Here is a 22,884-nt window from a genome sequence, read left to right on the forward strand (position 1 = left end):
TGCTGTAGGCAGCCAGGAGCAGCAATGACAATCCCCTCCCCAGAATTGATTGCACAGACTCAGAGAGGTCCAAAGTCACACTAGAATCTCTGAGGCACTCCTGGTTCTGAGAAAGACAAGTCAGGATCCAGTAGTCTTTGCAGTACTGTAGACCGAGAAAACAAACCCGTTTCTATTTCTTAACAAAGCCAAAGCATCATCTCATAGGGATCACATTCACCATTTCCACCGGTGTCTCCAGTCTCACAGTGTTGAAATGGGACTGATCAGCCTACGATGGATTGCACATCACCCAAAGAGAAAGGAAGGCATGGAAAAAGGCATACAGTACATTATATACTGCTTCACAACCATGTTTACAAGGGGGAAGGAGGATGAAGGTGAGGGAAGAATTATTGCTGTTTCAGTAATACAGTATGATAGCTAAACCAAATGAAACAAGATCACAACAGTCAGTATTTTCACACTGTGGGATGATGGTTCATGTTTTGCCTAAGGATGAACTTGCCAGGGATTAAGGGGGAAGAGGGAATACTAAGGAAGGGAGTCAAAGTTACACCTGGGATATCAGCTGCATATTGAAACTTGGAGATCGAGACTGCTTGGTTAGGGGAGCTCCTGGGGAAAGGAGATCTTTACCTTCCCCAGCTTGGCCTAGCCGATCCTCCTGTAGGCTGATAGTTGAAAACCGATTGGTGTTGCCAGCTGCTAGACTGGTAAAACCCTCTGTACCAGCTCCAACACTGGAGCTTGCTTGACTGCCATTCACATAGTCAAATGATTTACTGGAGGAAGCACTGGCGGTCCTGATCAGGCCCAAACTGTTGGCTTTTGGCACCACCTGCCCAGCAGGCAGGCTGAGGTGTTTCTTAGTAGGTGTCATCTCAATAATATCTCCATCCAGGTCAGAGGATTGGTGCGTGTACTGCTTTCGAGCTACTGAATCCCGAGGGCTCTCATTGGATTTTGCTGCAGAAGAGGTTTCTTTCTCCTTAGCGGAACGCCCACTTGCTGTTTTCCTTAAGCTGCTCTTCTGGGATACAGAGGATACAGGTTTGGTCCCAGCTGGCTGGCTGCTGAGGGAAGCTCCTGATGAAAATCCTTCATCAGCATCATTAAGGTTTACAGACTCCTCTCTTCCATTTACACCTTCAGTATCTATTTAAAAAAAAAAAAAGAAGCAACCAAAAAATCCCCAAACTAATCAGAAAACAGAGAATGCATTCAAGTTACATGAAGACAAAGATGTGCACAGAACGTCAAAACAAACCTCATTTGCTAATCCACTTGGATTCCACTTGCTTTAATTTTTTAGGATTTTCAGCCAATTTTCCTGCCATACTTAGCAGAATAAGAGAGCACAAAGTAAGTGCTCCCTGAGCTTCGTTCACCTTTCACCTGTAATACTTTTATCAGTCAGAATATTGGTCCCAAACTTTGTCTATAAACAAGAATTGGGCCCCATTTGGCTAATTTGTTTTAGCTCAATCTGCAGATATTGCTACCCATTCTCCTACTACAAGTTGTTAAAAAAAAACAAACTAAAACAAACCCACAACGCTTTCAGACTATATTAATCCTATTTTGAGGAAAGATCTAAGGATCTCTTCCAGTCAGAGTAAGCTCCGGTGAGTACTCAGTAAACTCCAGAATTAGGCTATTTCCTAGGCTGACAGTCACAATGTTCCAACAGAGGTAGAAGGCTTCTCTTGTGTGTAGCTGGCACTTTGAACAATGTGACCATACTTTCTATTGGAGATTAACCTAATTCCTAGTTTTCCCTTCTCCAAAATTCAATCCTCCTTGAATTTACAGCAATCCCATCCAGGTGCTTCTACCATATTTGCTTTTATTACAACATCTACATTTTTCAGAGGAAAAAAAAAAAAAGGCAACCCTTGCATTAAGAGAAATTAAATATCTGAAATGCTTCATGTTATAGAAGAGCCACTGTGCTTCTGACTGGAATCTCAAAGAGAAAATAACAGCATTGCAATATTATTTCTTAAATCCTTATTTTTAGGCATATAATATGATTAGGGCTGCACACAAATACTTTCTATCTTTTAATCTTATTCCAGTCTTTTTCTAAGCTCCAAGTTCTCAGAAGTTATTGTTTTAGTAGAAAACTGAGCAGCATTCAAAATTCAAAACTAAAAATGGAGCAACAGTTTTTGCTCCATGTATCTCATTTCAATGAGAAAAAGGCATAAATTTTCACCATGTTAGCAAAAAAGGAGTCACTCTGGCTATAATAATTTTGCTTTTCTTTGTAAAAGCTGTAGAGTCTGATTATCTGGAAGAAATACAGACCCAGCCCAGCCCACAGTAGTTATAAAGCTACTGTGGTGCTCTACTGTTAAGATTGTTCAACCCAGCTTGCCACCGAGCAAATACGTTGGAATCTTTTTTGTATAATAGGAAAATCATGGTGGTAAGTATCTGAGGGAGTCTAACATTTGAGTGGAAGCTCATCCTCTTATGCTGAGTGTTAGCTAAGGAACATTTCACATCATGGCAAACAGAAAAGACAAGCTTTTGGTGTTGTTGCCACCTCTGTGTAGCAGGAATACAGCCTGATCCAATTTCACATTTCTGAGGTGTAATGCAAACTCAAAACTTTCCAGGGCAGTTTCATTACTCTGCCCTACATTTACTACTTCTTTTCAGGAAACTTTGCCTTGTATCAGCTTACAAAAGATATTTAGACAGCTCCAAATCAAACCACTCTTAGCCTCTCTCAAGACAATGCAATGAGAGATGATTCTGTAGTTTTTAATAGCTCTATTTGACTCACTGGCCTCCCAGAAGCAGAAAAATAATATAGTTCATTTTACTGCAATCTTTCTTCCTTGGTTAAGCCTTTTGCCTTAGAAAAAGAAGCTCCTTAGGTTCCCAGAGCAAGTATTAAAACGAAGGGTGCATTAGTTAACTTCCCGTAACCATATTTAAAATGCACGTACCTTCCTCACTTCCTGACCACCCTGTTTGGCAAAACTAGGCCTTCCTCTTCTCCTTGACACATACCTGTCTTTTCTTACACTAGACAGTGATATATTTTATCCACAATCCACACTGACATTCCCCCCTCCAACCTTCCCACACACAATCAAAGGTACTGATAAAAATCAGACATTACTGGAACATACCAAAAAGCAAGACCGCTTTTTCCATTAACCAACATTTATATTTCTTTATATAACCATGCAAAGCTGGATGAAAGCACGTTAGTTACAAGCAGCGAGAGAAGCAGCTGAAGCCCCCTCTCAAGCCCTTCTTACTCAACAGAAAGATGTGGAACCTGTAAGAAGGTGTCTCCAGACAACAATGCTAAGGTTTTTATTATTACAAGAACATCAATAGTTTTCAAAGTTTATGTTAAAGCATTGCTGAGTAACAGGATGCTGAAACACATGTCCTATTCAGGGACTGTGAAGCAGTCACACTGAAAAAGTGACATTTTATGCATAGGACTTAAAGATAAGACTGAGAGGGGTTGTTCTAAGCTTTTGGATGCTGCAACTATGCAGAGGCCCAAGCTGCTCAGCACTGCTCAAGAAGAAGATAGAGAAGATAACATGCAAGAGAGTTTCTGTCTAGTCAAACCCACATACCTAGAGAAGTCCCCAATGGGATTAAAGTAATTCAGCAAACACATTCTTTTCCTAATACATCTTATTTTTCCTTTAAAAACTGCCCTCAGAAATAATAAAAAAATGTTTGAGTCCTTACATATTCTGGGAAGGAAAACAGGATGATGTAACAATGAAATTTTCGGGTTTTTTTTTTGTTTTGTTTGTTTGGTTTTGGTTTTGTTTATGTTCCAATAGACCAATAAGACAATTTCAAAAGAAAACAAAATCTAAAAATCTACTCCCTTCCAAATACTCTTTATTTTAAGGCCAAAAGAGAAAAAGACAGTGCGACCCAACAGAAATCACATCCGTTGCACTACAGTGTGTATTCAGGACTCTCATAGTTCCTTATCAGAATAAATCTGTCCTCAAATAATTTGCTATTTGCGCATATACACAACTAGTACTTTAGATACAGCCTCAGTGTTCTCCACTGACCCAAAACAGCGCACAGAACCGCAGCTGCAATCACCCAGAACCAGAATACCTTGCTCTGTATTACTGAGTCATTCCTGGAGTCTTGTCTTTTTCTACTTAAGGGGTCAAAACATGTGATCTGAAGAAGGAGTTTTATATACCTTTTTAAAATTACTTTTAGCATGTTTATCCTTCCTATACCTGAAGACTGAAAAGTCACTAGAAGTGATCAGTCTCTCCTTGTGCTGTTTGGCATCAAACTGGTATTTATAAGAGGGAATTTTCTGCCTGAAGCTTTCTGTGAAATCAGCATCAGAAAGCAAACAGACCCCTGGATATACACCCACAATTTTATGTTGATAATCAAGGCAAACTCCTTTCCTTGGCATTCTCCCAGATGCTATTAGCTGGAAAACTCAGTTTGATCAAGAATGTAATTATACATTGCTAATGTTACAGAAGTAAATGGTATTCAATCCATTTGTATTGAAGCAGAGAATGTGGAATGATGCCTTATCCAATAATATGCCGAATTATATCAATGGCTTCAAACAAGACTAAAATGCATCATCTTTATAAACTTCTCTTCCCACTTCCTGTCTGTCCCAAAAGGTTCTCTGCAACTCAGGACTTCTCTATATCCTTCAGGTCATGCACATGCAAAGAGTTATAAAACGGAGTAAGATCAAGTGAAAAGTGACTTTAAGAGAAGACAGGATCATTTACTGAGCATGCTCAAATTCATAATGCACCAAATAGATTAAAAACCTGCACTAAATATTTTTATGCCACTGTCTTCTACAGAAGCATGAGATCTTAATTATTGCTGGATAGCATAGCAATTTTGTTTAAGTGTAATGCTTCTGTGATTCCACAATTAAGTCTCAAAATTCTCCAGATTGTTTAATGAAAAACAAATCTGAAGAACAAATGTAGCTCATATCTGAATATGCAAATAAATCTTATTTATGATCAACTTATATATATATATATATATATATATAACTTATATAGCCTTATAGAGGCTGGAAACACCAAAGTTCACATAGAGAAGAAGGCTTAAGATAGGAGAGTACTTGAAAATATGTTCAGCTAAATCTGTAAGAAATTAATTCTCATCTCTGAGAAGAAATCATGATTCAAGTTCAGTACTTGAAACTATGTCTTTCATCAAGGAAATCCTCTTTACTCAAAAGTAGATGAACTTAAATAAAATTCTACCACCTACGCTATCTGCTATTCTTGGCTGCCAAGCAGACCTCTGAAGACCTACAGCATTCATGTGGATAGCAGAACTGAGAAAGAAAGCAGTAATTGTTTCTAAAGTTTTTAGAAACATGACAACCTCATTTCTTCCTGATAACACAAGCACTTTTTTGGTGCTTGTAGAGCAGCCAGTTCTAAATGAACCGGACATATATGAATTTTCAATGAAGGGATGACTGACAAATAAAACATCAGTAATTGTATACCTGTTTTAGATAGGCTTGACTTTTAATGGCAACAGGAGACTTCATTCTTGAAAATTTAAAAACTGCAGACTAAGAAGACACTATTTTAACTAAAATGGAGCCAAATCCATTTATACTCTGTACTTTCTACTTTTCAGTGTTAGATTCATGCTCATCTGGTGCATATTTTTTCTTCTTAATATCAGATTAAACATGCTCAGTAATAAAGAGATTCCAAGCAATCCCAAAGCTCTTGGATATTACCCCTGTCTTTTTATTTTTTTTGTGCCATGCCAAGCAGTGTTTCACCACACAGATGCAAGCTCCAGGCCAGCCCACATGATAACAAAAGGTAGTTCCTGACCTGATGTTAGGTATATGGGGGATGTGTGTATCGCAAAGAAAGCTAATACACCCTGGGATAGCGGAAACACACACTAGAATGGAAAGAAGTTCTGCTTGGGGATAGGGAGCCAGGATCCTCCTCCAGCAACTGCCTCACTGACTTCTGCCTCCTCATCTCTGTCCTACCCTCTGTTGTGGCTGCTGCCAAGGTGGGCTCCGGGAAGCCATGCTCAGGGGTCCTGCGCATCAGCACCTCCCCCTCTTGCTCACGTTTGATCCCTAGGTCTGTGGAGCCGTGTTGGATCGGTGAGCCAGGAATGCTTGAGTCAGCCTCGATTGAGAAGTCAAAGCCATCTGGGATTCAACATATAACATTTTAGTGCTTTTCTATTCCTTTCTTGGCATTCCAACCCAGGCAGGGAAAATAGAAAGTTTATGTGGACACGGAACAAACATAAAACACTGCCCATGTGTAGTTAGAAGTGGTGAGAACATCCACAGAAAGGGACAGGTGGGCTGTACTGCAGACCAGAGACCAGCAAATGAATAGAATGACTGAATATAACTACAGTGAAGACAAACACGACGCAGAGTCCTGAAAACAGGAGACAGCTACTTGTTGTCCTGGATATCCTGATTCAGCTGAAGACCAGAGGTCATCAAATCCTCTTGCACGTGACCAAGAAGAATAATAAAAAATAAAAGGGGAAAGAAACGTACCACAGGAAAATATGTAATTCCTGTTTTTAGACTTTTTACTCTCAGTTGATTCTTGTGTTATTCTCCTTTTTACCTTCATTAAGTTATGCAGCTTTTTAAACTAATATTTTATACATGAAGTAACAAAGCTTTAAAAGTAGACAAAATGATTTCAAAGCAAGTTTTTTGCTACACCTACACTGAAGATGTCATCTCATCAAGGTAAAGATCACTAGTTTTCTTTTTTGTTCATACAGTCAGGCACACTTCCATATGATGTAAGTACTCACTGAGGAAAGACTAATTCAAATGAGGAAAGACTATCCAAACCTATTTTATAGCTCCCCAATAAACTGGGTCATATGATGATAGGTGTGATGTTCAGTTTGTCCCTCTCCCACTGCCATCAGTAGCTTCAGGCAGCTGGAATCCTATTAAGGTCTAGATGTTAGCATTCATTCCCTGAGCTATTTACGATGGGAAGCAGTTGCGTTTTAGCATAGATTAAACAAAGGACTCAAATTCTAAGCCACATTTTGCCCCTACAATGTCATACTGTCTTACATGGAGAAAAAAGAAATCTAATTAAACATTTTCCAATTTCTCTATTTCCTCATCTACCTCACAGTTTATCACAAAATCAAAACCAAAACAAATACCCAAAATATTAATGTTCATGCAGTGCTCTGAAGATGTGAAATATTATATACTATTATGGAGTATAACTTTTAAAAACAAACAAACAAAAAGCCCCCCCCAATGTTCTGTAAACATTCAAACTCAGAAGCCAGATTACAGTGATAATGATGATTACAGTACATTGCAATATGTGCTCCTGGCAGAGAAAGCTCACCTTCTCTCCTCCAGCGATGACGACGGATGGAAGCTGTTGTAATAGCACTCCGAGAAATTCTTGGAACTGTTGGAGTAACTTCTACTTTCAGTACCTTCTGGCCTTCTTGTGATGCATCAGGAGCATCAAAAGGCAGCGAATTCTTCATGGCATTTGCAACCTAAGACAAAAGTAAGATACTATATTACTGCTGTCCTTGATTGCACTAATGGCAATATTGGATTGCTTGCTGGATACAGAAAGGAGAACAAGCAAGAACAAGCCAGATTCCCTTCAAGATGGATGACCCCATGCCCAGGATTCAAGGTTGATTACATGGAAAGCTCATCACAAACATATTCTCAAAACCAGTTAATTTTTTCTATTTTTTTGAGGTAATTAATTTTGTTCTATCTTTGCCATCTGTAGTGACAGACGTTAACAACACATACAGGAAGGTCTCTATCCAAAAGAGACTGCAATATGACAATGCAAATACCATTTATGTTTTATGACAAGGGTGTCAATAAAACTAAGTCACAGCCCAAGCCAATGCAAACAGCCAGTGGCCTTGTGCACAGGGGGACAGAGCTGATTTCCACCACACCTTTCCACATACCAATCCCCAATCCTCCCTAAAAACAACCCCAAGAGAACCTAACCAAAGGGATTAGACTGCAGGTAATTGCAAGATTTATTCAGGGAAAAAAAATATTTGCAACCTAAGCAATGAGCATCAAGTTATTAAAATACAGTAAAAGAGTAGGTTTAATAAAGATGAATGTAATAGCCTATTATAAAGTCAGAAGCTATGTTTTGCAGCTTTGAGGAGAACAAGTGACTTCTTTTGCCTTTGATGTTTTAATTGCTTCTTTAAGTTTCCCATAAAATGCCGTTGGGATTAGAGGTTTACTTTAAAAAAGACAACACAATTTTCAGTAATATTTCTTACTTTACAAGTAAATTGTTCAACAAAAGTGAACTTGTGTATCATCTCCAGAAAAGCAAACTGGTTCTCTATGGCATGTGCAATATTCAACAATAACAAAGCTGATGCAATACAAAATATTACTCAAAGCTTCAAAATCCCCCCAAAACCACAACCCATAAAATGAACACACCTTGATTTTCCAAAAATCTTCTACTCACTGGAGCTGCTACCTCTCTTGAATAGATACCCTTGTCAGTATACAAAAAATAAATCTAAAAATTCATAGCAAAAGACTTCTGCATCATGACCAGAATCGTGACAGAGCATTTGTGCTTGTTGAACCTTTTAACAGCTGGCCCTTTCTAGCAGCACAAACTGTACTTCTGGGGACTGAGGAAAACCATATGGAGATAAAAATCAGTGCAACAGTAAATCTTTGAAACAATTTAAACAACCAGACTGAATGAGTCACAGTCCTTGTCTGACAAAAACACCCTCAAAACCACGATCTTTCAGGATGCAAAAACACTTGCTCACAATATCTAATCCAGCACTGAAAGGCAGGAAAACAAACACAGAGCACAATTCAGACTTGGCAAGCCAAGTCTGCAGCTATCAATGACAAAGGAAGGCTGGTTTCAGGCCAGACATCCACTCTTGCCTCAGAAAGGAGCTCTAAGGAAAGAACATTCAATACGAGCAGTAAGTGTATCAATAAAATACATTGGATAAAGCTGCTGTCACAACAGGGACTTGCTGATCCATGGTTCCCGTGCACTGGACTTGGAAAACCTGTGTGTCTCTGCTCTGAAGACTAGGATTTCTGTCTGAAAAACATGCAGAATGCTTTGTTCAGAGGAAAACACTGTCTGGAACTAGTCTGCTCCCCAGTTCCAAGGTGCTCCTAATTCTGACACTTGGTGATTAGTTTGGCTCTGTAGGAACTCTCAGGTTTCTTGACCAGTATCCAGTGTTTGTTAACAGAAATACTTTTCTTAAACCAGGCCTTTCCCTTGTGTTAATTCCTACCCTTTCCACTGCAGTCTCTGGGTAAGAGTGATAGAAGACCACTTCCACATTACAGATATTTCATAGCTTTCTGATGCCATTTTCCCACTTGGGTTTTTTTTAAGCTTAGGGTTTTTTTCTGCAGGCAATAAAACCCTATGTAAATAAGAGCATGGATCTACTAAATGGTCAAAAATGTTTCTCCAAGAAACAAACACAGGGATTATGATGTTTCTCATTTTAATGATGACTGATGGTATTCCCATAATTACACAAATAGGTATCTGAATACAGATATCTAAAAATAATCCTAATCTGGGGGTTTGCCTTAATATTAAATAGACTTCAAAGAATTTGCTGCTCTTAGGAAATCCTAGGCAGAAGCTGAACTTAGCAACTTACCTGTGAAGCATCCCAGATGATATTTATTTGGCACTAGTAGTTTTAGGTTTAAAATACAGAATTTTATAATGCTGCTAAACTATATACATCTCCTGAAGAATGCAAGGAGAGCAAAGATTTCTGATCTTTGAAAAAGTCAAATTGCTTGAATATACAGCATTAGGGAAAAGACATGCAGGTAATTTTTTTAAATAAAAGGACAATTTCTTCAAGCTACTTTTAAAAAATGTTAGTAAAACAAGACAGGAAGCAGGCAATGATCAGATTATTAAAAAAAAAAAACACCTCCCCCAATAGGCCTGCATGCATATGTAGGAAAAACCTGACAATCAGGAAGGGGTAAAAATTGGTGATATCATGATGTCACCAAACAATGGGCTAGAGAATCAATAAGAGCTTTAGAAAAAAAATCCAAATACATTCTAGAAGATTCTTACAACTAGAAGGAATCTCTAAGGACAAACTGATTAAAAATGAACAATGAAAACTAAAAATTGTCACATCATCAAGTTCCAGATCCTCCTACACACTTTTCAAATGTAGTAGTTTGATAGGATGGCCCATTTCAGCAGGTTCAATATTTAATTTAAAACTTTCAATCTGATGGAGTGATGAGTCATTTCCAAAAGGAGCCAACTATTATAATAATTCAATGAATAGCAGGCATTTTAAATGCAGCAATGTCAGAAAGCCTGTAGATAAATTGTACAGCCAATATTAATACCTTTGGAGAATAATTTTATGCAATTTAGTTCAGAAAAGAGTGATCTCAGATTGCCACGTAAAAAGATTTTGCAAATCCGCTCGTTCGTCAGTTATGTAAAAAGCAGTGACATTTTACTGCTGTTAGTTCAGAGGAGGACTAAAGGCTTCTAGCCACAATTCTGATGCAGAAACTGAACAACAATCTAATTTACTTTATTCCCCTTAATTTTCCCTTTTCTTTTGATTCTCATTCCTACATCTGACAAAAATTTCTCCTTTCTCTCTTTCAACCTTCTCATCCTTCCCAATCACACCCACCTGCATCCAGCCCAGATTCACCACTTTCCCCATTTCTCTTTTTTCATGATTGGAACAGCAAATATGGTGAAAACTGAAAAAATCCCCACCCCAATTAGAACTACTCCATTTTACTGCTGTTCCTCCAAACAAGGTAAAGATTAAGATCTGTGTGACTTTTATCAAACAAAATCTGGCATTGACTCTGGGATTGGAGCTCCTTTTCACTTTCAGCTGTATCCTGCTGTTGCTTTCTCTACTTTGTTATCAGTTGAAACACACAGCTTATTCTCAACCCTGATGAAGGTCTAGAAGCAAAGAAAACACCTTTTTTGCAACCAATGCCCTATAACATACAACTATTCAGTTAAGCTTCTTTGAACCACTCATGAGTAGCTTATGTCAAAACGACAAACATTTTGAGCCAACTGTAACATATTAGCAAAATCCTAGCTTTCAGTCTTAATGAGTCCTGGAAGATCCCAACACCCTGGCTTAATACTCAGCAGAAAAAGTATGGTATAAATAGCTATGTTGCAAACACCAGCTGTTAACAAATCACTTGCATTTGATTGTGCAGTGAATGGACACAAAAGCTTCCATTACCACTCCACTTCAGAAACACATCCATACTCCTCTTAACCAAGCCCATAAATTACAATGGATTGTTTCTTACCAGCAGAGGCTGTGAGTAGAGTTCAAGCTGTGCTCTGTAAATTATGTCTTCCAATACCTCCTGGCCAAGCTCCCACTGACCATTATATCTAAAAAGTAAAGACAGATATTTATCTTCTGCATCTTATGAAAACAAACTTGTCCATTTTTCTGTCCAAATCCAGCTTTGCACTTCTCAGCTTATACAGAAAATTCATCAACTGTATGTACACCACAGTGTACATTCACTTCTTTTAGCACTACAATGTATTTTATTAACTTCTTGGTGTAACAAGAAAGCCCTTCCATGTTACCTCCAAACAAGACAAAACTGATGCCATAATCAGGACAAACTTTAAAAAAATGGGGTCAATATGCAAATGCTAATGCTACTTAGCAGAACTGAATTTGCTCTAGAAATGTATTTTTCTACCTCAGATGCTACTGACATTTAAGAGGTCTGTATTTCATCAGTTTATCTTGGCATTCAAGCTCATTTTGCTTGTGAATAGAAGGTATCTGTGGTACTGGCAAGGTGGAAAAAAACTGAAACCAGAAGCCTAACTCTCTTCAGCAACTACTGCTGGCCCTTCATCCACCAAATCAGTGCTGACAAAAATATTTTCAAATTATCTGTTGGCTGAATAAGCAAGTAATTGGAAATCCACTAATTGAGAACAAACTTGTGTTATGAGCCTAAAAATTTTTTTCAATTATAAAACAAGTGGCATTTATATTTTAATTCATGTAAAAGCAGACCTTTCTCTTTAAGTAAGAGAATCCTGCCCACTTACATGGCATAATAGACACCTGTGAGCAGCTGCACCATGAAGTCAGGGTCTAACACCACTCTACCACAGTGTTCTTTCCAGCGTTTCTCATGCTGCCGTGGAAATCCACTCACACACAGCCTGAAAACAACATCATTACAAGGAAGTATTAACTCCACAAAGACTACAAATGCCTTTATATCCCAGAGATTTTAGTTATTTTCAAATTTATTTTTTAAAATATAAATACATAACATAGAACATTCTTATGTTGCATTCCTAATCATTAGAGAAGTTTTGTAGCAGTGCCTTGATATGCAGCTGGCTGATAGTCCAGTGCTACACCCATGTAGTCACTAACTCCACTTGTTTTCCTCAAATCAGAACCAGCTTCTAAAGAACAGGGGTGGCAAGATGTTCTCTACTACCAGACAGAAGACTCTCCCTCAAATTCAGTAACAGAAACCAATTTTCCCTATAGGAAACATTTCAGTCATACAGAAGACAATTATGTCACCTCCCATCTAATGTAGGATGACAGCATGCAAGACACCTTATACCTAAAGTCAGATAACACACATATTATAGACTTGAGAACTGCTCTTTGCTGCCTTGTAAGAAATATTTCTGACGCTTGAAAAAGGAGCCTGTCCTCCTATATACTGCCTACATTAAAACCAGGATAATTTATTATATCCTTATTGAATCAGTTTACTATCTGAATCTTCATCATGGAAGCAACACATGGCCACTGATACATAGCAACTGTGGCACTGTCTCCAAAACAACAGATATCCCTTGCATATAAAATGTAGTCTTGCTTCTCTACTGAAAGAACAGATCTAATATTCAGATGTAGGAAAATGAAACATATCTGGCAAATTTAGCATAGCCACAGCTCAAGTGAAAATGATGGAAGCATACCAAGAACCAATCTATTCCCACCAGAAAGTACTTTTCTTTACTGGATGAATATTTGAAAGTCTAGATGACCCTGAAGACTACCTCAAAGGCAAGTGTCTCACCTGGAACCCATCGTACAAAGTGACTGGTAAGAAGAAGCAGGCATGTAGACAATAGCTGAATTGTAACACAGCATAAGAAAGCTCAGCACCTCAAACCTGAAAAGAGAAGGGGCAAAATCTTGCATTGTTTATATTCTTAATATTTCATTGAAATTTAACACAAGAAATCTACAATTCAGTCTCAAAAAGCACCCTACAGGAAGAACTATCAGAAGTAAACACACAAATCCTTTAATCGTCTTTCATTATAATTCACTAACTTGAAACAGGATACTAAAGGTTCACTATAAACATTTATTCTTCTGAAAATCCAGAAATCCATTAGCATATACAGGAACTATGAAGGAAACGAGATATGGCATAATATTTGGACAGTTATAGAAGCGGAAATGTCTGCAACACATTCAAAATTATTTTATCAGTTTTCCCAGTGCTATCTTTAGACACAGGTAAAGCTAACAGTCATTAAACAGCAGGGCAATTTCTCTCACTCCTGGTTCTGTCTACCCACTTAGCTCCTTTTCCTTTTTCCAGAATAAAAGGAGTCATAGGCCCTGATTCAAAGCTGAATTTTGTTACACTTCCAGGAAAAATTGAATAGACAGCCATAAAACGAAAGATATTCCTTGCAGGCACAGAAATGACAGAAAAGTTATTCTTCAAAATTAACTAGCAGAACATACAAGGATGGAACAAAGAAAAAAAATTAAATTCAATATTACTAAGGCTGTTCTCTAGATTTATTTCTGAGCACTTAATGCTGAGAAAGGATTGATCACAAAATACTTTTGTTTTGTTTAAAGTTTGTCTCCCTAGTGAAGCACCTTTAATATTAAGAGTTAATATTAATATTAACCTACCGATTCTGTGCTGTGAAGGTTTCTCTTTGAGGATGAAGATCACTGTAAACTACTCTGATAAGATCATGCTGACTTAATGCTCCTTCAGTTAAAGCCATGGATCCAATGGTAGAGGGCTAGAAGTAGGTGGCAGGAGAAGGAAGGAAGGGAAGGAGGGCAGAGAAGTTAAGTCATAAGTAAAAATTCCCCAAAAGCATTAAAGCTCCTAACTACCTAAGGCAAAAGACACACTTATCTTGTGATCTGTAAAAATGGAGATTACTCTAGAATACAGTAGATCTAAAAACATTACCTGGTTTCATTGTTTTAAAGTGTACACACAAGTAATACAGCAGGTGAGAACAATTTTCAACTTTGATTCTTACATATCCACGTACAGTAAGTTTGTCCTGATCACACAGACCTTTTGTCCAGAAACATTAGTGAAAGAAAAACACAATTGCAAGTTCTAAATGAACTAAGGAAGAGTTAGAAGGAAGACTGCTTTTATGCTAACATGTAAGAGGTGCAAAAAAACAGTTGCAACTACAACATAACTATATTAAAAACAGGCAGTCAAATATTTTTGAACATTTAAATTCCTGTTCTTCTACAAACTCTATAGCATTCTATTACACTAACTGCAAGCTACAGACATTGAAAACTTTCTACAACAAGATGCACCTAAAATAGCCTGTAGCATCAAATGGATCCAGTTTCCATTCCTCTAATGGATCCAATTTTAATTTACCGTAGTAGCTCTCTTACCTCATGATATATTGAGGGTTTAGATAATGAAGGGATGGTAAAAGACAAAACTTTGTTATTTCCATCTTTGTCAGCAATTTCCTGCGTTAAAAACAAAACCAGAACTCAAACAGAAGTAAGGAGACAGGATTTGGAATAACTTTCAGCTCTTAGAAGGAATTTAACAAATAAGTTAGATGTCCTGATCTGATAAGACTATTAACACCCCAAGGACTTTGTGCATTTGCAGAATATCAACAATATCAACATACATATTTAATAAGTGGGAAACTACCTCTATCACAAACTGCTCTGCAGAATTAGTGTGCAATACTTAAAAAAAACCCCAACACTCGCTGCTTAATCAGTAAGACTAAAGATACTGACAGAGAAGGGCTGATGAGTCACTTGCTGACAATGGGTAGTATTTCATAATAAATGTGCCACAGAGAAAAGGTGAAATCAAGGGGACTGGCAAAGTTTCCTCAGGAGGAAACACACACAGTGTTTTCTTCAAAGGCTTTCAAACTGGTCAGATTTTGCAGTTGCTAGGCTACTACATAAGCAAACCCTGCAGTTTTAAAAGAAAATATACTGAGAGCAATTACATAAGACTACAACAAAAAGGAATCTAAAATCCTGCCTTTGCACTTTGTACAGCAAATTTTCAAACAATAAGCTCCAGTCATTCCAGTTTATGTAAAAGTTTAGCCCAGGGCAGCTCAGTACTTGTAGCAGGCTTCAAGGATTATAACAGGAGGATGGCTGACAGAATTTGTCAGAACACAAAAGATTTATTTACCCCTTTCACTTTCTAAGTATTCAGAAAATAACTTCACTCTCAGTCGATGTGCAGAAAAATATCAGCTTCATTAAAGAAAAAAAAATTGTGGGAGCCACTGTTCATTTTGAGGTCTTTTTCTTTCTGAATATGCAGAGAATGAAGAAATTACTGTCCTTAAAGAATATGAGTCACCAACATGACTTTCAAATGAACTGCAGAACATTCATGAAAAAAAGGGGAGGAAAGATAAATGTTCTACTTCAATCCAATAGACAGTACAAAAAAATCTGTTTCCAAGCAGTTTCCAGTGTTTTTTTTCTATCAAAATAAATCTAAAATAACTAGATCTTCCAGTTGTTAGAGCTGATCTACAGACACATAACTAGAATACATTTTATTTTTAAGAGTCACAGTTTGCCTATTCTGTGTATTATGCATAGAAATACAACCCACAATTGAAAGGAGGGGTTTACAATGACATTAGAGGGAAGGGTGATATTCAGTAGAGTATGTTTTAAGGTCCTATACCACGGAAATTCCCACAGGAAAATGTCTCTTGTGGCAGTATTGCTGAATTTATCAAACAGCCTCATAACATTACAAAAGAAAACATTTCCAGGCCAGGGTAAGGATGTAAAAAACTGCTTTTGCATCTAACAGCCAAATTTAATAATTTACAGTTACTTTTACTTATTCTTAAAACCACAGTTCCCCTCAAGACAGTTATCTGACTCAAATGGACACATGCATATATCTGAGTGCTCACATTCAGAGTGGCTTCATCATCAAACTACCCTTAAAAAAGACATGTTCAGAGTATGTGGGAGGGCAGGGGAAGTGATACATCAAGACTGACTAAGCATATGAGCCTGACAATCATAAGAAGTCGTATTTTGCAACATAAAGAAGGGCTACCTGTCCTTACAAACAGAAATATATAAAAGTTTGAGAAAGCCCATGAGATGATTCTTTTCAGTGAAAATGTTTTTTTCCAAAGAAGATAATTTAAAAATATGTATTTCTGCAAAAACATCTTTACTAAACCTTCATTACATTATGCTTTTCTCTGTATTAAATACACTTTCCTTTAAGTGTATTTTAATTTTAAATATGTTATTCCAGCAATTTACTTTATTCCCAGTGGTCAGTGATGCAAAACTTCAGATCAAAGCTTTCCTCAGCCATTCCCACTCATCTCACTCACCAGGTTGTAAATGCCAAGCAGCAATGCTTCAATGCAGCCATTACTCTGCCTATCCCTGCTGGCAGTGAGACGCAGATAAACCCAGATCAGCTCTGGCAAAAACTGCAGCGTGAATCTTTTGAGTCGAACTTCAGAACTCCGATAAAGTTCAAAGAGCTGGTGGCAAACAGGCTCCAGGAGCTGTGGAAAGGTACAAAAGCTAATTAGTTACTGGTAGGCTTCTCTAATAAGGGAGAGTGAAACAACAAATCTAGAGGCTATATGATATAGCCATTGCAATCAATAAAAATTGCATTCCCTGCTGGCAAGCGAGTGAATGAATCACACTGGTATCTGCATTCTATTTAAGGAGATCCATAAGGACAGACCTGAGGGCCACTGGTATGCAGTATTTGGACATGTGGCCACCACAGCCACTACCATGTGTGCTTTGAGAAGATTCTTCTCTAGGGCTGCCAGTACAAGATTTATTTTCTGTACAGGTACTAATTTAAGGCGTGTGACAGACACGTGTTTTGAACTATGTGCACCGTAAAAGTTAAGTGCAGCTGTAAGGTCTATGAAAGTACAAAGGTTAAAGATCAGCTGCTAATGACAAGTCCATTGACAAAAATATGAATTAATTTCTTACCTACACCTTTTGAGTTTCAAAACCAATAACCAAGCGTGTTCATTACAATGCAAACTGATCTATTAATTTTGAGTTGCACTTCAGGTTTCACTACAATAATGAAAATAAAGGCCCCTATTGAGTCAGTGTGATAAAAGCATGAGGTAAACATGCCATTTTAAGAGCCTACCATGCTAAACCAATACCTAAGATTCATCCTTGGAACTGTTAGGGAACAGGAAAAAAAGCAGAAAGAACCACACTGACCAGTCTCATTCTTTCCTATGACTAATCAAGTTTTTATTACCAAAATCAAAACTTGAGGGAAAAAAAATTGAGAAAAAATTTAAAACTTCCAAGACAAATTTTTGTAAGGTTTGTGACCACTATCTAATATTGTGTTGTACCAAATGGGATGATCTGACATAAGGAAAATATTTATGGGATTCACTGTCCAAAAAAACAGAGGCATACATTTAACCTAAGGCATCCATATTAATATAGAAGAGTTACAGAGTAAGAAAATAGAGGCCAGAATCTCAAGTCTTATTTTTAACAGTACATGCTTCATGCAGCTCTCTTAGGCATACAGACATACAGATTAGATAAGGCATATATGACCCTCCTTTCACTCTCAGGCATATGCACCTGGGACTTTCAGAGAATTAGCAGCACATTTCATGGACTTTGATGCATTCTTTTTTCATTAATTTGTCTATTCATCATAATCATCAACTTCCTGTAGAATTGAGAGTCACACTTTTGCTATGCTGCACAAAGATATATTTCTGTGGTTTATTGTGAACCATCCATTCTCTTAAAAAACTTAGGAGTCCCTTGCTAACAGCAAAGGGACCAACATTTCTGCAAGTGAATAGCTGGAATGTTTGATAAATGTGCAAGGCCATAAAGCTCTAGGAATGTACAATTTCACATACCTATATTTACACTTAGATATTCTATACTGGTATAGCACAAACATAAAGCATACACTTGACAGAATTATCTATTAAGAGAGCATCACCCAGGAAACGGTTTCATCTCCAACACACAATATTCTGGTCAGTGTAGCACACCGTACTTAATCACTGATGACGTAAGCCATAACATGACATTTACGTAAAATAAAACTCATCTGTCAGAGAAATCTCTTATAAAACAAGGCTCTGGTGTAAGTACCTTCTGTAACAAGGCTTCTGATTGACAGACTTGTTACTCTAAGCTAGAAGCCAGCTTTTACAACAGAAGCAAAGAGAGACTCTGCAAGGAGAGCCAAGAAAAATGACACTGACAAAGCTGATACAGAATGAGAGAAGTCCAGTCATTTAGAACAAATGGATTTTCACAAGTCATATAAATCTGTCTGTCTATACACATACATACCTATATTTATATGCATACATAGAAAGACAGATAGAAAGATATAAAATAACCAACCACTTAAGTTTTGGCTTGGGATCTAAATGAAATTAGAAGTCTGTAAAGCTTCTGTTAAAATCACTTTAAGGAAAAAATGGTACAGCTTTCTGGTATTATACTTATTCTAGTATTTCATACATATATAGCACTTTATGTTCAAAAGAGGCATAAGTATATCCTTTCTTAATGATTATTTGCTTAATTGAAACTCCTATCTAAAAGTGACAGAAATTATTAAAACCAACTGTTACAGTAAATGTTCTAATCCTCAGAAATAGAACTGTATCCTTGCTTTATGAAAGGCCTAACATATTTTAGTGTTCAAATTTAAAAAGTGGTTACTAAGTAATTCAGACATCACTAAATAAATTTATACGTATTTCTTTAAAATAAAATATGATCAAGAGGAGAACAGAAAGAAAAAGAAACCTCTGAAAACAAAAGATGCAAGTGTATCTGCAGCGAGCTGACAAGTGCAAGGAAAACTAAAAATATTATCTGAAACCAGATATATACAATGGCAATGCTATAAATAGTACTCGTATTAGATTAGAGATGACAGCAGCCTAAAGCTGTTTCCTATTTGAAATCAGCCAGTCTAATCCAAGTCCCATTAAAAATAGTGGGAAAGGAAAATTTATTTTAGCTAAGTCAGATGCCACTCAACCAGAGCAGTTACTAAGTTTATTCTACCTACGTTCACATGAAATTTTTATAAAATTAGTCTTCTTAGACTAGGGAGACATTCTCCCTAAAAAGATACAAGCAATATCCAGTCAGTGGTGCTGCAAGCATTCAAATTCTCCTTATTTTTAGTAGTTGTCATATTTGTTGTGGAAAATGTTTAAGAACTGCAATTACTTAGGTAAAAACCTGCGACTACTGTAGCACTTCTGGTGTCCTCAGAGCTGTAAGAAAAGCTGTAAGCTTTTTCCACAAGAAAAAGCTGCCATCACAAAGATGCTACAACACCAATATTTTCAAGAGCACAAACACCCAGAATTTTCCTATCAAAGTACAGTATGATAGCCTCCCACCTGGAAACACAAAATTTGACACTCTGAGAAAGAACAAATGTTTTCCTCGCATCCTACTTATCTGGCTTTCCAAAGAGCCAGCCTCTTCCAAGTAATTCTCTGAATACACATACTGAGAAGACATGGATAAACAGAGGAAATGGAGCTTTTGTCATCAGTAATGGGTGTACACATGAACTGGCACATATTTTTTAATCTCTAAGATCTTTCAGTCCAAAGTTAAAGCAAACTGAGTAGCACAGAAGTCAGAAAAAAAAATCCAAAGTAAAATAGCTCTTACAATCCTCTCCTTTTCCTAACAAACAAAACCATTTTAATTATAAGATCTTTCCTATTAGCATAAGCAGCAATAAGCATAAAAAACAAATGACATTTTCCCTGGCTTAAACATACAGCAAGCGTCAATTATCTAATTTTCACTCTTCATTTTATACCTCACAGAGATGCAACCCAGTCAAGTTTTAAGGAAGATGATGAATAGCCTTCCTTTGGCTTATTTTACAAGTTTTCCAAATCCTAAGAGTCATATCTTGAAGTTAAATGTAATGCTTTAGAAAATGCATGACAAATATTGGAAATACTTGTCTTTTTGAAGAATTCAATTGTAGAAAATAAAATGTGCTTACTTTAGAATTAACTATATTATAATGGATGAAACCTTTTATTATTTCAAGAGTACTGGGTCTGGGCTTGCTTGGCATTACAAAGGTGATCTCACTCTGTTTCATAGCTGCTGCCCTGAGTTAAATCTAATTAGCACCACATGAATATTCAATATTTGAATTTCAGTAGTGCAGTAACTTGACATCCATAGAGTATTGTCTACAGCCATAAAAAACCCTAAAAATTATAAAACTATCTGAAAAACAGTACTTCAAAAGCTCTTTACTTGTGAATTCCAATACTACACAAAAATCAATGTATTATTCAGTTAAACTAGCTGTTTATAAGCAAGATCACTCTCTACACTATATGCAAATTTCTGCTCCAGTCATCTTTATCTTTAAAAATGTCAGGGCACTTCCTCAAAGGCAAATAGTAACAACTGTATTTAACTTGTCAATATGCTTGCCTTCATTTAATAGCTCACAAATAATAGACCCCTGCTGAGGTGAGAGAGAAACAGCTTGGTTGTTTGGTTCCTAAATATGCTGATTCCATGTTAAATTAATAATCCTGGTCTTATCAAGATAGAATGATGTGATTCTAGAAAAGTTCATGTTTGCCCTAAACAGTTTGCCACTTTCTAGAAGTTTTAAAAATCAGTCAACTTTATGATTAAATTGCACGAAAGAATTACTTGCCCATCAAGTTTAAGAATCCAGAAAGTGTATTTTTATAATAGTCTACCACAGGTAATCTTCATAAGCCATGAATTACCCTTCTAACAAATAATGCCCTATACAGCATATTTAAAAACCCCTCTCAGTTAGAGACAAATATTACTATAGAATTATGTAAAGTAATGAATTCACTTTGGTTACATTCCTCACAAGCAAATACTTTGGAAGAAGTACAACAAGGAAATACATTCTGCCTTAACTAGTAGAACCTGAAGCTGGACATCTTTGTGTCTAGGATTGCTTGTGCTATCAGAATCAGGCCCAAACAGCAACAGCTGTTCCAAAGAGTAATATTTGACAAGCATCAGTGAGCAGTAACATAAGATCACCCTAAAAAGATACCCTTTTTGCAAATCTGGTTCTTTGCTCTTTAAATAAAATAAATGCTTATTCTCAAAGCAATGAGAAGCTTTTACATTTTCAGGAGTCTACACAAACACAAACGCATAGACACCAGCAATGGTGGCTTCAGGTTGAAGAGAGAATAACAGCAGCTTTTCTCCACAAAGAAAAAGGTCACTATGCAGGTTATTTATAATACTGAAATGAAGCTGACAACTATGAAGCCTTTTTTTTTTTTTTTTTTTTAATTGCATGAGCATTATGCAACCTCCTTGAAGCTCAATCAAGCATTCGGGTTTCTAAAACAGCTGAGCTGTACTTGGCAAAATAAAGAACTTCCTTGCTGTGTACACTACCCATTTAATTTATAAATATATGAGAAGTCACGGATGATACACCAAGTATTTGTAAGCATTTTATCTAAAGTAGTTGATATGTCAGAGAATGGTATGCTTGCACAATTTATTCAGAAGTTATTTTCACATACTTGCCCAGAAATGCTCCTCACAAAAGCCAATGGATTGGAAAGCTCAGTTTAACGTCACTTGCAAAATTAATTATGTACAACGGTAAGCTAAGTTTTCATTGTGTCTATTTATATTTTGAGGCCCTGGTTCTGCTCTTGTTTAGAGCAGGGTAAACAAAATTACACAAAAGTGATACTAGTATAAGCACGAGAAGATCTTGTTATCTTAATGGCATTTAAAAAATTGATTCCGTCTTCCACTGCAGTAAGCCACCACACAAGAAGTACATTGGTCTTTTTGAGTTTCACTGTAAGGCCTACTTTGTCTCAGTTGTGACTGAAAGGTGGTTTCTGGGAACTCAAAAAAAACCAAATTAAAAAAAACCACCAAACTTGAACCCCCCCTAAAAAAAAAACAAAAAACAAAACAAAACAAAAAACAAAAACACCAAAACCAACCCATACCAAAAAAACCACGACAGTCAGCTGTGGCTAGGAGAACCAGCAGACAGCATAAACATTATTTTTGGAAGCAGATGAGACTGCATCTTACTAGAAAGGCATTAAAGTAACTGTCAAAAAACAAGAGACTACACAGAGGGATGATACCCATGTTGGACTACATCAGAAAAAATTATCAATCTTCCTCTCATTTAGTTTCTTCAGTTTCAGTTGTAGAGGTGAAAGATCCAGGAATGACAGTAAAACCAATTTTTTTTTAAAATCTCCTACCTCATTGTTTGGGTCTTGAATGACCTTATAAAGAGCTGGTACCAGTGGTTTTTTTCGGTGCAATGTAGCTGCATAGCTGGAAATTTGTGATTCAGGTAATGCCTAAAGGAAAAAAAAAAAAAAAAGGTTACCCTGACCAATAAATGCTTCCAAGTATTCAAGATCTTCACAAAAGAATGAAGCCTCATCC

General features: G+C 36.9%; 1 protein-coding gene across 4 annotated transcripts in view; it reads right to left on the minus strand.

Annotated features, from left to right (window-relative positions):
- The window catches only part of LOC128809710 (origin recognition complex subunit 2-like), a 68,933-nt gene that overhangs the window by 25,143 nt on the left and 20,906 nt on the right, over positions 1–22,884 (minus strand). For 3 of the 4 annotated variants that reach the window (XM_053981915.1, XM_053981916.1, XM_053981914.1), the window contains 10 exons: positions 22,695–22,796; positions 16,746–16,925; positions 14,779–14,859; positions 14,032–14,147; positions 13,172–13,267; positions 12,171–12,287; positions 11,399–11,486; positions 7,401–7,560; positions 6,035–6,202; positions 640–1,158 (listed from right to left, as the gene is read on the minus strand). In XM_053981915.1, coding sequence (XP_053837890.1) covers positions 640–1,158; positions 6,035–6,202; positions 7,401–7,560; positions 11,399–11,486; positions 12,171–12,287; positions 13,172–13,267; positions 14,032–14,147; positions 14,779–14,859; positions 16,746–16,925; positions 22,695–22,796 — 1,627 coding nt within the window. The remainder of the gene's footprint in view (positions 1–639; positions 1,159–6,034; positions 6,203–7,400; positions 7,561–11,398; positions 11,487–12,170; positions 12,288–13,171; positions 13,268–14,031; positions 14,148–14,778; positions 14,860–16,745; positions 16,926–22,694; positions 22,797–22,884) is intronic. The other variant, XM_053981917.1, reaches the window with a different exon arrangement.

This window comes from Vidua macroura, chromosome 7 (genome assembly GCF_024509145.1).
Source record: "Vidua macroura isolate BioBank_ID:100142 chromosome 7, ASM2450914v1, whole genome shotgun sequence".
Classification (NCBI taxonomy): Eukaryota; Metazoa; Chordata; class Aves; order Passeriformes; family Viduidae; genus Vidua; species Vidua macroura.